The sequence below is a fragment of the Balearica regulorum genome, chromosome 2 (assembly GCF_011004875.1).
Source record: "Balearica regulorum gibbericeps isolate bBalReg1 chromosome 2, bBalReg1.pri, whole genome shotgun sequence".
Taxonomy (NCBI): Eukaryota; Metazoa; Chordata; class Aves; order Gruiformes; family Gruidae; genus Balearica; species Balearica regulorum.
The window spans coordinates 56660623-56676126 of NC_046185.1; the positions used below are offsets into that span (position 1 = coordinate 56660623).

Genomic DNA, 15504 nt, shown 5'->3' on the forward strand with positions numbered 1-15504 from the left:
GGTAAAAATGTAGCAAATGCTGTAAGAAAGTAAGAAAAGCCCTGAGGGTCACACTAAGCCTGCCTGTCCAGACACCACATTTGCAAAAGGCTGCAGAGCCTCTTGAAGTCATACCTGCATTTACACTCTTTCCGTACAAGTCTGCCGCTAATTCATGGCACTGACTCATCAACCTCCTCTGGCCCTCAACAAGATCACCCTCCACATCCCCAAGAGGATAAACCGTGAAGAAGGATCCCAATGACCGTCAGGCTGATTTCAGCTCCCTAGCCCTATCACATCTCCAAGCCTAGCAATATCCACCAGCTCCTTGGACCCGCCAGGGGAATGGGGGGCACCATTAAGGATCTTCTGCTCACTGCTCCATCCGGTTCCCTGCTTTTCCATTTTGAATTTGTATGTCTTCCCTTCTGAATTTGTTATTGCTCAAATTCATTTATTTTCTCTGCCTTTCTTTTTCTTTCCCCCCTTCCCAGGAGGGCTGTGAGGCTTTCCTAGAGTCAGGAAAAACTGACTTTAAATTATTAAATCAATGAACAGCAGCATTAAGTGATGCTGTTTAAAAGAGACCACATAAGCCTCAACATTTCTAGTAGTCTATATGCCTCTTTGCTCCTCCTGTATCTGCAATCTCTTATTGCATTTATGGACATTAAAAAGACATGCTGACTACTTCTTGCCTAATGTATTTTTGAACTTGCAAATACTCTCTGCCTCCACAGCTTGATGTATTTTCTTGTCTAGTTTAAACCCTTCTCCCAGCTCTAGAATTAAGTACCCCTTAGCTCTAGACTGGGTGACTTGGCAAGTAAGAGTTCTTTATTCATAGTAAGCATCTTCAAGATTTTTTAAGGTTATGATTGACATTTATGTCAGCAAAACTAGAGAGTCACAGCTTTTTTAGTCTCTCCTTACTAAAGGAATATAGTAGCTGCATAATCATTTTAGCTGCTCTTCTTCTGTACCTTGTTCAGGTCCACTACTGGCTTGTATTAAAATGAAAAATCCTTTAAGAAACGGCTTACCAGCATTTCTTCAGTGGCTTGCTGCCCAACCACACTGCAGATATCTCCAAAATTGGCTGCACATACCTTGCAGACAAAATGCATGAAATAACCAGTAAGACCATAGTTTTAATACAGCAAATAAAATCAAAGGAAAAAAATAAACAGCTTTTAAAACCATAAAAACAGGTTTCAGTGCAAACTATGCATCAGCTACTTCCCCATTCCATCAGCTCGCATGGTTTAAAAGAAATCTAAAAATTGTTTACTTCATTTCAAGCTTAATCAGCCATTTCAATCACAAAAGAACCACACCAGAACTTAAGTGAAAGGGAAGGAAGATAAAATGCATTCAAAGTGCTGTCAAATGAAAAAATACAAGCAGTTATCACAAAAAATAAGCCATGCAACGGCAGGGTGAAATCAAAACACAGCCTCAGCACCTAAATACCATGATGGAGTACTGATTTGTTTCATCTTAATGAGCATCTTTTTAATCTCATCTACACACAGAGATATGAGCTTAGGTGGCTGATGTTGTATCAGTTACAGTTTGTTCACATTTTCATGGCTACCTACATGATCATAAGAACAAGCAGATTCTTTGTTTCTGATAATAAAGGTAGGGACTCTAGAAAAAAAACTCAGTGTCATATATAAAAAAAAAAATCTGTGGAAGTGCAAGCTACAAAGAAACCCCATAGCTTTCACTTCTGTATGTCACAAATGAGATCTAGCAGGAAAAAGTCGTTTAGTCAAGCGCAAGCTCCAAGGTCGTGACACTCCTTTCACAGATAATCCAGACCAGATACTGATAAGTCATACCTTACGAACATGAAACATTCTGCAGTCACAGCACATCTCACAAAACCTAGGAAGAACAAGTCTTTCCGTGATGTCCTTTCCCACCATGGAGGCCATTTTGCACATTATCTAATGGTAAGATAGACATTAATCAGGGATGCTTGCACAACACACAACTCCATATCAGTTAAGCAGAGGCTTTTTACATTTACTTTTCATTCTGATGCATATATTATATTGAAAATTGTGAGTAATATTGAAAACATCCATTTGAATTGAAAAAGTTTGGCCACTTCTGCAAAAAGCATTTATTTTTTACCCTCCCCCTGTAATGATGTAACACAGCTGTAGAAAACACTTATTCTTTCAAACTAAATCAAATTCCTAACTACAGATAACTGAACTCTCAGAAGTTACTCTCATATCTTACCCAAACAGACTTACAAAAATAGAAAAAGATACAAGATTCTTTCGCTATTCCAATACTTAATATATGTATTTACAATTAACAGAAAGTTGACAACACACTTAAGTGACTTCTACAACTTTTATATAATTTAAAAATAAATTACAACACTCCATATTGCACATATGCAACTCCCTAACATAAAATTACTGAAAAAGCATATCATACCAAAGTAAGTGACAGCTTTTCCCTCTAACTGCTCCTTCATTCTGATTTTTAGTAAAACTTTCATAGAAGGTAAAAGAATTTTATGTTTAAACTTTCCTAATCACATCAGTAGAACTATTTCAATTCATGTTTGTATAATAACAAATCTTTCTTTTTCTAACCCCTAGCAGGTCAGTCAGCTACAGAAACATTTGTCACATTTCATTATCTTCAAAACAGTGAAGATGGGTAAAACAGTTCTGCTTCAAATTTTACTCCCTTATACTTGTACGCTTCTTCAAGAAAGTACTAGCTATTAGCTATTTGGTGCCAAATGCAGTAGTGCCCAGCCTGCTTACTGTTTATGAGTCCAGCCACATAAAAGTAAATTAAGTGAGGTCTCTCAAGGAAGAAGAAAAAAAAAAGTCACCCAGCAAAAACCATCAACATAAATTGCAAAAATTCAAGCGAAACATAAAGGCATATATCATCTGTCTTTCTCCTTTACAAATTATTACTTTGCTTACTATTTTAATTCAACACATAATAATTTTTAATTATTAAGCTTGTGTTTAATGCAAAAAAGAAAACCACCAACCAACCATACGTTACAACTCAGATGCTTATTATTTTGTCCAATAGGACAAAATAAAAGCAATAAAGAGAACAGACATACTCAGTCCAACAGAAGTCAAGCCTTGAAGATATGGCACTGATGGAAATTTTCCACATATGCATTTTAAACTTTCATAAAACAAACCAACCTGAGAAAACCTAAAAAACCAATAATAGCTGATGCTTCAGGAGTCAATAAAATTAATCTCCTGTGCTGTCTTGTCCAGCTGGGTTTTTCTTTACAGCATACATAAGCTATTGAATTTAAATCTAACCTTGACTTGAGTGTAACACAGCATGGAAAAAGTTACAGATTAGTTATGAATCGCAATATAATTTTTTCTCTTTAATACCACATGGCTGTGCAACTTTGAAACACATTTTTATCACTACACTATCAAGCATTCAAACAAACTTTATACTGTATGATTTGGTATCTCTGTTACTTACAGCCACAGCTTCCGTCTTCACATCATCATTGCTGTCTGGAGCTGTCAGATCTATCAGAACAGGGCATACTTTGGTCTCCACATCGTATCTCTCTACAAGTTCTTGCTCCAACAGAACTAACAATGCAGCCTGACTTGTTTTTCTTACCTATCATAAAAAGACAAAAATTAAACCAAGGAATTCAAAGAGAGCTGGGGGGTGGGGGGGTTTGTTTAAATATAGGTACAGCTTCCAAAACACAGGACACATACTGCCACACCCCTATACTAACTGCACTCAGAGAGAGGACAAAGTGCTCCAAAAGCACTTTTGCAAACACTTCATGTTTGAAACAAACTATGTTTGAACTCAAGAACACCTACATATCATAAACTATGGCAAAGCTATTATGAAGTGGCCACCTATGTACTTCCCAAAACACAGGACAGCGATGTCAAAAAAAGTAGTCGTGGCAAAGCTCATGCTTTACATAAAGAAAAGCAGCACAACTAATTAGGAGTAACAAAGTTCAAAGGAATGTGAATTTTATTAAACCAATCTTCTTAGATTAAGAAGTTCGGCGGAGAATGAATAACTGTGTTTATTTCAAATGTATTTTAAATTCTGAGACACAATTTTGCTTAGTCCCATCTAAAAAAAAAGGGGGGGAGCTGTACAAAAATAAGATAACTATTAACAATTGACTTAGTATATGGCTAACCCTGCCTCTCAAAAAAAGTAATTTCATCAGAAAACATTACATACAGCAGAGACTATATACTGCAATGTAACAATTTTGAAAACACCTTTGAGATCTTTGTTTCAGAGCAAACCAGCCAAATGAACTATGGAGTATCAGAAGAGGTTAAGACAATAAAAAGAATTGCTGAATCTGCTAGCAAGAGAATATCAAGCAGAAGTATGGTTGTTGTATTATACATGAATTAGCAAAGCAACTACTAAGAAAAACAGGTTGGGGTACCTACTTTTAATTATGGAAAATCTGGTAATGGCAAGGAAATAAGTGACAAACTAAGAGGTCTACAACACTTACAATATTGTATCACCTAGGATTAGTCTGGTCTGAAATGATACTGAGAAGCCTAAAGACAGCTTTAGGCACATTAACTCATACATGCAGAGGAACAAACCACACAAGTTCAATCCAAAAGCTTTATTGGATCAATATACAAATAACTGATCAAGAAGGTACATAATGGCGTTAAATAATTGAATTATACGAAGAAGTCAGTTTTTCATGACTACTGGTCCTTTTTGCCAAAATTTAAATTATGTAAGCTTACATCAAAATGACTGTTTGATTTTGTCCATAAGAATACAGTACCAGATAAAAGGCCCCAAATCAGAACAGACCACATTAGATGAAAAAACATTGGAAGTTTTCTTTGATTTAAAGTTCGGAGCACCACATATTTCATGTCCACTCAAAATTTTTTTTATCCTGAAATACTACACATTTGTATGATGCTAAATTATTTAAATTTAGCATCACATCAGGTATGCTCAACTAGCTAATAAACTATTTGTAAAAGACACTTACCTGGTTATTCTGGTCTGCGAGGTATCGTACCACAATAGGCAGTAAGTATTTGGAAAAAGCATATGGAATGGAAGGTCTGTTTTCTTGACAGAACATAGCAATATGAGGCACCTGTTCCATCAGTTCTGCCCGCACTGTTGGCTCTGTCAGGGTCAAAATAAAACCAAAAAAGCACAATAAATGTTTACAAGCATACTGCCAGAATAAGCTTTTTACAGTCCTGTACATACAAAGTATGTTCTCAAGTGTTCACGTCGGTGTTTTTACGTCAAGCTTCATTTTGACAAGCACCATCTTTTTGCAAAACAAGGTACAACTACACTCTGTACTGATAAACTACTAAAGAGACAGGTCCCACATTTCTCAGTTAAAAAAACCCACACCAAACAAGAGGTATAAGAGAGCAAGCCAAAAAACATTATGAGTATCAGAATCTGTCTGAACTCCCTACGAGCATCACCTACTTCAAAGAAACCTGCTAAGCAGAATGTCAACCCAAAATTGGTATCTCTATGAGAAGAAACAAACTGAGGGGGACTCCTGGCCACAGCCTCTCACATGGGAAAGATCCCACTGAGCAGGGCAAGCAGCCATAATCACAAATGCTCTTTTTCATTCTTTGTTTTTTAAGGCTACTGGTATTTTTATTAGATGGAAAAGGTCTTCTATCTTTCCAGCTGCTTCCGTTAAACCTTTCAGGTATGTTTTCCATCAAAGTTGGTGACTATTTTAAAAAATATTTCATTCACTTTTTAAATTCAGGAAAAGGGGCACTGCTTGAATGAATCCTAATCCCTGCTGAACATGCACATCTATCTAGGGGATGAGAAGAGAAGAAAAAAGAAATACAAGCGTGGATTTAATTCCAACTATTTAAAAAACAGCTTCTATTTAAGAAGTAGGTCATTTTTACATGCCTGATAGTCCACTTGTCCACAGGAAAAAAAAATTCATTTCAGAACAAAGTACTAAGTATTTCCGTCTTTTCAGAATTTGCTGACATTTGTAGTTACCATTAGAGAATTGATTACACATACAGAAAACTCATCAATTACTCTCAAGTTACAGTAATTTGATTTACAATATTTTAAATAAGGTGTCTACTGTTCACAGGATACACATGCCTTACTAAATTTTTACCTATGAATTGTTCAGGTAAAACTTAATGGTATGACCATCTTCCTTGGAATTAACATGATACATTAAAAATCACAGAACCATTTAGGTTGGAAAAGACCTTTAAGATCAAGCCCAACTGTTAACCTAATACTGCTAAGTCCACCACTAAACCATGTCCCCAAGTACCACATCTACACCTCTCTTAAATACCTCCAGAGATGGTGACTCAACCACTTCCCTGGGTAGCCTGTTCCAGCACTTGATAACTCTTTCAGTGAAGAAATTTTTCCTAACATCCAGTCTAAACCTCCCCTGGCACAACTTGAGGCCATTTCCTCTTGTGCTATCACTTGTTACTCGGGAGCAGAGACCAACACCCACCTAGCTACAACCTTCTTTCAGGTAGTTGTAGAGAGCGATAAGGTCTCCCCCCTCAGCATCCTTTTCTCCAGGCTAAACAACCCCAGTTCCCTCAGCCACTCATCAGAAGACTTGCTCTCCAGAGCTTTCACCAGCTTTGTTGTTGCTCTTTGGACATGTTCCAGCACCTCAGTGTCTTTCTTATAGTGAGGGGCCCAAAACTGAACACAGTATTCAAGGTGCAGCCTCGCGAGTGCTGAGCATAGGAGGATGATCACTTCCCTAGTCCTGCTGGCCACACTATTTCTGACACAAGCCAGGATGCTGTTGGCCTTCTTGGCCACCTGAGCACACTGCTGACTCATTCAGCCAGCTGTCCACCAACACCCTCAGGTCCTTTTCCCCTGGGCACCTTTCCAGCCACTCCTCCCCAAGCCTGTAGCGTTGCATGGGATTGCTGTGACCCAAGTGCAGGAAGAAGCACGTAACTTGCATTTGTATTTAACACGGCCAATGCATGCAGCACTTGGCTTTCTTGAACACTTGTAACCAAAGTGGTAACTTAGGCCTGAATAAAACAAAACAAAGATAAAGCAAGTACCATGCTGTGTGCAGTCTTTTCTTCACTGAGGACAGTAAGAAAAGAAAAGGTCATAGCACATGAAGTAATCAAATGCCTATGGACTCAATTTCTTTGACTATAGACTTAAATTACTTTTTCTATAGAAAAACATACCAAAATCCTCTGTAAAATTTATTAATTGCTGACAAAGTTTCAAGACACAAAGTGAAATCCCAGGTAAATCCATAATGAATAGGTTTTCTGCTCAAGACAAAGAAAAAAAGTCTTCCAACCTGCTCTGTTTCTCTTCCCAAAACATAAGAGAAACACACAGGACAAAAGCCTTTTTATTTAAGCTTCAGATATTCTGCAACGTGCACAGGTTTCACTCCATAAGCAATTTACACATCCTGAAGTTTGCACTGACGAAGTCAAATCCTGAAGAAAACTACTCAAACTATGCGCAAGTTTTAACAGACCTGAGTTAACAAAAATGAACAGATAACAAAAGGCTAAAGTCTAGTTAGGTGAACACTACATTTGTAGCACTAAACATGGCAGTTCACCAAAACAAGCATCTGTAAATAGGACAAATATAACAGTTAATGAGATCATTAATTCTGAAAGCTAAATTCTACATATCATATTAATGCAAAGAAAGGAAACACTACTTTTTGCAGTTTTTCTAAAAATAGTTAGAGAATAAAAAGTTACCATCCTAAATTTCTAATTTCAGTCTAACTTTCTATTGGGAGCTTGCAGCACCTCCTACTAAAGTTGCCTTGTATTTCCTATCAAAGTAATTCATATTTTGCTTCCTTTTAAATTTGCCAAAGCAGTCCTTGGAACACAAGACAGGATAAGCTGCAATTCTTCATTAGGATGAGGTTTTCGGGGGGGGGGGGGGGGGGCACAATCAAAGTAGATCTGCTGTTTTCAAGAATAAAGTTGGCAAAACCATCTGTTTTCTTCCAACATTGAATTCTGGTCCTCTTATCTGACAAGGCCTAGCTTCTTCACTTCTAGAAGAGGGGCCTGAATTGTGCCAGAGAAAGGAGTCCTTTTACATCTCAACATTATTTCAAAACTGCCCAAAGGTGGGTGAGCTAAAAGACCTTGAAAACACTCTCCATCTGCACCTGCCCAGCAGCCAACACAGCACAGCAACTACAAATTGAAGAGTTCTTCCTTGCTGAACACGTTTGAAATGGAGAAAGCCATCGTCACTGCAGACAGACTGTACGCAGCCTCTCTCCCAACAGCAAATCTTTTGAAAAGGCTGCAGATGGGACACTGCAGAATGAGGAACCATGATGGGCAAGGAAGGATGGAGAGCTGCGAGGTGAGCAACAAAAAGATAAGACTAGCAACTAAAGGGAAGGGAGACTGGAACTTGCTGGACAAGAAACTGGAACCAGGGCCCAATACCAGGGCTGGAGGGACTTACTGCCACCTTTCCCATAAGGCTGCTATTTCAAGACATGCCCGGGACATGATCTAAGGGCACAAGAGGCTCATGTCACAATACTTATCACTACGAACTCGTTCTCACCACTTTGGATTCCTGCTTTGTTTCTTGCAGCAGACAGAAGATGGTTTATGGAGGGGGGCAGAGGGGAGGGTGACCAAGGAAGATAAATTTGGCTGAGGCTGCATCTTTGGCAGCAGTACTTTTAAAATTGTTTCCAAATTTGCTTTAGGCAGTTCCCACCCTCCCAAACCCAAAACTTGTGGCTGCCATTATGCCAATGCAACTGTTCGTGCAGCCAGACAACAAACCGTATCAAAGAACTGATCTGGCTGACACAGCTTTTGCCACACCACAGCAGCATGATTAAACAGCAAGAACTGGCACTTAGATTGGTTTCCCTGAGCAATCACATATTTCCCTCAAGTAGCAGAACTATCTGATGATGGAAGCAAGCAGGTGATGGTAAAAGAGGGTGCTGGGATTGCCTACTGTAATATTACCATCGCAACAGAGTGCAAGAAGGAAAATGCTGAGAAACCAGATTCATTCCTTTGCCTAGCATGAAGCTGTACAAAATGCTCAATCCAGACTCTTCACAGAGTAATTGTGCACTACTCCTATGATCGCAGTCCAAACTCTGTGTCTTCACTCCTGAAAAAACATCACCACTGTAACCAAAGCCAACAAGATCTCTGTGTTATCAAGAGCTATGTATAAAGCTTCAGACACTAAGCACTCAAAATAGGCTGACTGTTTTGACTTTGAAACCTCTACAGTTTGCCCACACACTGGTAAAGTAACAGCAACAGTCACTTTCTTCAAATTGACTAAGTTTGCTGTGAAATTGAATTCATAGATTTCTTTATGAAGCACTCCAGATAGATAGCAATGAGTACCAAAAACCATAAGATCCTTTTTTCTTCAGAACAAGGTTCATCTACTATGCAGCATTTAAGAGAGTGGCTACACTGCCTGACAATATTGAAGAGCTAGCTGCTCACGTAAAGTGAGCTCCCTTCTTCCTGAGCTACTAAGTGAGCTCTGGCTTTGTGAAGAACACAGACAGATGAGATTGTGCAATTAAAGATTTGAAAAATTCATGCCCAGGAATGAATTAGAACTGCGAAGTCACCTTAGTTCTTACATTCCCTAACTTTTAAGAATATGGCTCCGCGATCTTACTAAAGTCAATTCAAACCAACCAGTACTGTATACGTAACCGACTGTGTAATGCAACACCATAATTCACTATCAAAAAGGCATTTGTGCTGTTCTGGGCAATTAGTGCTGCTATGCAAGAACCTGAACCTTAAGCTTACCAATTTAGATAACAGCTCGATTCTTCCAAATGCTGAAGCATATGTTCCAGTGTGTACTGAATAGAGTCTAATCTTGCAGCCCGATGGGGTTACAGTAGAGCTTTTTTTTTTTTTTTTTTTGCATTGTTTTCTGAAGACCCAAGTAACAATGCCAAAAGCTTCCACTAAAGATATAGCACTTTCTCATTCCCTTCATCCACTCCTCAGATTTGTCTTTAGCTTAGCCAGGTAGCAGCTCCAAATACAGAATCCAGCAGGCTTCAATACATGTCAGTGCCTGCCATTTCAGTTTAAACTTCTCTGTTTTCTATAAACAAATTTACTGTCCAGTCATCACAGTGACCAGAGCATGGCAGTATCAGTTAAAATTATTACATGCAGGTTCTTAAAGTATAAGCTTATCCAGCTGGGGAATAAATCTGTATATTTTTGCACTGTACAATACAGTAAGGACCAGGCATTCACACATTATAAACAAAATCCGGGTGGAGAATTTTGGTTCACATCAAGACTTAAAGTTTCTATTTTAGGCACTCCGGAAAAATCACTGTGTACAATTAGGTTCTCCATAACATTTGCTTGGAACAGTATTTTTCTGTTTGGCAGAGGAAGTATTTTTAAATGCTGCTCTTTTCAAACTATCTCCTGAAGGCAGAAGTCTATACCTTAAAGTAGCAGGCCACTAGAAAAAAGCTGAAACTTGTCAAAACAAAAAAAATTTGAAAAGAAACATTAATACAAAATATTAGATCTCAGAAGTGAACTCATACTTGTTTTTCTCATTCATTAGCACTTTATTTCATTCTATCAGGTCTTGTGTATTCTCTAGATACAGAATTATACTGAATGGAGTTATAGAAATTAAGCAAAACTGAGAATGACAGAAGAAAGTTAAAATAGACTTCCATTTCTTCTGTTTGTGAAATAACTTTGAAAAGACATTGCCAAAATAAAATGGCAGTTATACCTTTCTCGATTTCCAGACCACATGAAACCAGCAATGTATTCCAACAAACATCTCCAGAACATGTGCAGACTTTGACCGATACACACCAACCTTCAGTTTTAGCTATTTCACAAGTCACCATTTAAATCAACATCCCAAACTGACTCTAAAAGCATAGGAGTAATTAACTGTTCCTTCCTCACCCATGAAAAAACATTTACATTTCCCCTAGAATTTGACAGCATCTCTCATGTAAGCAAAGTGTCAACATACTCATCTAGTTATTCCTAGCACATACACTTCACTTTCTTATATAAATGTGTAATGTTTATTTCATCCCTGCTGAGGCTTCAGTTTGCTCTCTATTCCACTTCAGCTATGAGGAAGTAAGGCACCATGGTCAGCTTTATACTGGAAATTAATAGGGGATTACTGCAGAGCTGCAAAGTATAATACCAACTAATTGCTCCAGGACAGTTATTTGTAAATGAAGTAGTTCTTCCAGAGCCAGCTCACAACTATGTTTATTTCACAATAGCTTATTCTGTAGCAACATACAGTATTTAGAAGAAATTCTACAAAGCTTTCATTATCCAAAAATAACCATTCTGGAACACAAGCAGCAATTTCCCCTACATTTGTGAGGGGTTGTAAGGTTTTTGTGTTGTAAAAGTGTATATGAAGACTAACTACTACTTATGTTAATGCTGCTTTAACTGACAATTTTTATGAATGTTTTAAATACACCTAAATATTAATAATATATTAATATTTGTTCTTATGAAGGGTTGCAAGTAAGAAGTAGGTGTAAGTGCATAGCTTTGCATTTAAAAAAATCTATTAAAAATTGTGAAAGGCAAATGAAAATATTGATTTATATGTGCTTGAGAGAAACATGCAGCACAGAAAATACATTCATGCCCTTCCCCTGTATAGGTCCCCATTTCTGTATTCAGCCTGAATATAAGGTCCACAGCATACTAAGATGCTAAATCAGCCAAGGGCATGGCAATAGTTCTGGATTTGTATAAATGTCTATGCTCAAACTAAACATCATTTGCATGATCAAAAACAAAGTTTAAATAAATTCTAAGGTTCATCAACTCAAACTTTATCTATGTCCTCCTTTCCCAAATATAACTTTCCCTTCCCCTCTTTTTTTTTTTTCCTTCTAGTCATCCATATTTTCCCTTTTGACTTCTCTAGTTTCCTGTTTCATCTGTCCCTCCAACTCCGCTACCTTTCTGAAGACAAAAGAAAATCTAGACAAGTGAAAATACACTGTAACCAGAGTCCATCCCTTTTAGCTTAGGAGTCCATCAGAAAGACTGATGTGTCTGATGTGTGTGCTGCTTCAGTAGTCAGGTTCCTTTCTCTAACTAACCAGAAAAGGACTTCATTTCACTCCTCGCTCTGCCAGTCAGTAATACAGACTAATGAGAGAGGGTAAAGTCACCATTAATCATCCATCAGATGCACGGAGAGACAAGAGAGGATGATATCAATTGAAGAAAAAATTCTTAGTGTAGCAGGAGATGGGAGAAGAGGTATGCAAAACATGAAGATGTTGGAGGGGTGAAAACACAGGCGGAGCTATTGACAGCTGGGAAAGGCAAATCTTGGCATTCCCATTAATATTGCTTACAAATGAAGATTTTGTTAAATGAAATGCTGTAATGTGCTATTTGACAGGTATTGGTGACATCTCTCTCTAGACCAACAGCAGTAATTGAAATATTCTTACTAACGTAAGTTAAGCACACTATTAAGTAATTAAGGTTGTGAGGACATCCACATAAGCCTGATTATACAGCTTCAAAACTTAATGACCAATTAGTCTAATAATTGCTTTTAAAATGACTTTGGTTTGCAAACTGCATCCACAACTGATTCTATGCAGTAGAGAGGCTACGTTTCATTCAGGAGAAAAAAAATCCTAGTTGGTTATATTCAAAGCAAATAAGCATCAGTCCTCCAGAAAGTCACTTTCTTTTTCCCCATCAGTTCTTTAGAAAGATACCTATATGTACCTATTTCATAGTACACTAAAATGCCACATTTCTTTTAGAAATGAAGATATAGACTCTCCCTCTAAAAGAACCCCAAGAAAATAAGATTTAAAGCTTTTCTGCTGCCTGTTGCAAGTACATTGAGCAAAATGTCAGTAATGCAGTAATTCTGGCTGAAGTCAACTTTCTAAGCCAGATAATCATACTTTTGCACACAATGATGAAGCCTTGTATCATATAAGCCATTCACAAGCTGGTACCAAAAAAAGAGTTCGAATGATACTAATTTACTCAAATGAAAAAGACAGACATATCTGAGCTTGAACAAGGGCCTTATGTCTGTGGCTAGCCTACATCTGAGAATGAGGAAAGACCAGCTGTTTTATCGTGAAGATAAGCTTTTTTCCCCCTCTAACAAGGGTTTATGGGGGATAAATTAACATTTGCCAAGCACTGGGCTTCTATGCCAAGATGCTTCTTCGCTTTTATAGGTTCAAAGAAACCACAGAAACATCTAAGTGGGAAGCCATACCTAACATCCCTAAAGAAATGGAGAAATAACAAAGTGATTAAACAGCAGACTAAAAAGCAATACAAAGTATCTCAGCTGTAACTATCATAGGAAACTCACTAGCAAAGACAGTAGGGAAGTCCAGAGTTTAGAAGGACTAAAAATATGCAAATCCCACAGCACAACTGCAGACTTAACAATAACACCCAACTACTGCAATGAAGACAAACACTGAAGAAAACAAGCCTTCCAAACAACCGAGATTTGGAGAAAGTTTCTTTGGAAGTAACAGGGTTGGAGGCAGCAGATTATTCCCCAATTGCCACTGAGGGGTTTCCTCCACTGGACAGCTATTTTGTGCTGCCGTTTACATACGGCAGGACATGATACCAGGGCACAGCAGTTCCTGTGTTCCATCAGCATTGGGAGCAGCTCATTTCCAATATCATCTGAAGTTGTTATTTTTTTCCCCTGTAGAAACCTACCATAGGGCTGCAAGACCACAGGTAACCTAGAACTAATTCATTAGAAAGAGTCCAAACTGTCCTGTCAGAAGACCTGCTTTATTTCATTTGCATGTGCAGTTACACAACGGCTGTTAGAACTCTCCTTCATATAATATATTTCACTACAACTTGCTGCCTGTCCACCTGCAACCCGCACACTGGCTGTTAACAGATGTTAAAACACTTAGCATTCTTTAGGTACAGGCAATACTTAATTCTTTTCCCCTCAAAGAAACTTTCCTAAGTTAGTGATACTAGTAAGACATTACTCAGAGTCCAAAGGAGTTTCCACCAAAAGCTGTTTCTTTGAGAATTTTTGTCAACTTTTTTTTTTTGAAAGTTTTAGAGCTGATTATTTGCCTTTGCCATGATGCCTCAAAAGATTTATGTTGTGGCTAGCCAGCTGGTATGTCAAGATTTATGTCAATCATACCAAACCACAGTCTCATGATTTTTTGTGCCTTCCATTCTACAATCATATATTTGGACCCAGATCTTCTTCTGGTAAAGGATAATTTTTATTTCACATTAAATGTCATCTGTTATGCTAAACACTGCATTAGCTTCTTACAGTGTTATCACAGTACATGAAGAATAAAAATAATTACTGTTTTGAAAGTCTGCTCTCAAACATAGAAATGTCTGTCTCATTGTAGCCTCAGCTTATAAAAAACCAAAAAACCCCAAAACACAAAATCACCAAAACACCTAAACGTGTTTCTTTTTCAAGCAAGGACCATGCCTGAAAAACAGCAGCCCAAATACAGGACTTCTGAAGTTGCAAAGTATTAACAGGATAGAGGACTGCTTAGGCAGCTTTAGGACAGTTGGTATTTCTGGTTCACTGCTGTACCCATATTTTAGATAGCAGCAGTAGCACAAAGATATCATGTATCCCGGGTACATTCTTCAATTCAAACCTCATTATACCAACTACAGGCCAAAAAAAAAGTACCTCACTCTCTGTGACTTGATTTGACAAAAGATAACAAATACCTCCAAATGTTTAAAACTTGACATAAGACAAATGAGTACCACCCATTAGAAATGAGAAGGCCTGTACATAGTTTAGTTTGACTTCCCAACAGTTTGGTTTTATTTTTATTTAGTTATGCATTTAAACATGAAGGGTTGACTCCAGGATGGCTCTAACCATAGAGATATCTGGCTCTAACCAAGCAAGTCAAAACGCACAGATATTTTCATAATGTTTTCTTATTCCAAATTCAGGGCTTTTTTTGTTTTACAGAACAAGTTGGAAAAATATCATAAATAGAAAAATGCATCAGATGAGAGAAAAATGAAAAACAAGTCTAGTAATAGCAACCTCAAAAAAACCCCACAAAAACCCAAAAAACAGTGTGCTACAGTTTGAATAATAGTCAAGCACATATATTAAGAAGATACAAAGCAGATCTAGTTCCCTAATGAATTTTCACATGGTTTAAGACACAAGGATATTCTAATAACCTGTCTTACAGAAACAGGCCAAGTCCAATACTGCAACTGCTTGAGGCACAAAACTCAGTTAAGTTTGCAGATATTTAATTTGTGTGGCAGCTGCAGAATCCAGTGCTACTAGTTTGGCAGATCTGAGACAACTTCTACAACACAGGAAAAGCCTGAAATGCTGCTTTTACTGATGCTGAGAAAAATATCAACCCTGACTAAAAAT

The 15504-nt window shown here is 37.7% G+C and overlaps 1 protein-coding gene across 9 annotated transcripts in view; it reads right to left on the reverse strand.

Annotated features, from left to right (window-relative positions):
• Positions 1-15504, reverse strand: part of PPP4R1 (protein phosphatase 4 regulatory subunit 1) — a 69623-nt gene that overhangs the window by 25451 nt on the left and 28668 nt on the right. For all 9 annotated transcript variants that reach the window (XM_075744434.1, XM_075744425.1, XM_075744433.1 and 6 more), the window contains 4 exons: positions 5027-5169; positions 3487-3633; positions 1830-1937; positions 1026-1091 (listed from right to left, as the gene is read on the reverse strand). In XM_075744434.1, coding sequence (XP_075600549.1) covers positions 1026-1091; positions 1830-1937; positions 3487-3633; positions 5027-5169 — 464 coding nt within the window. The remainder of the gene's footprint in view (positions 1-1025; positions 1092-1829; positions 1938-3486; positions 3634-5026; positions 5170-15504) is intronic.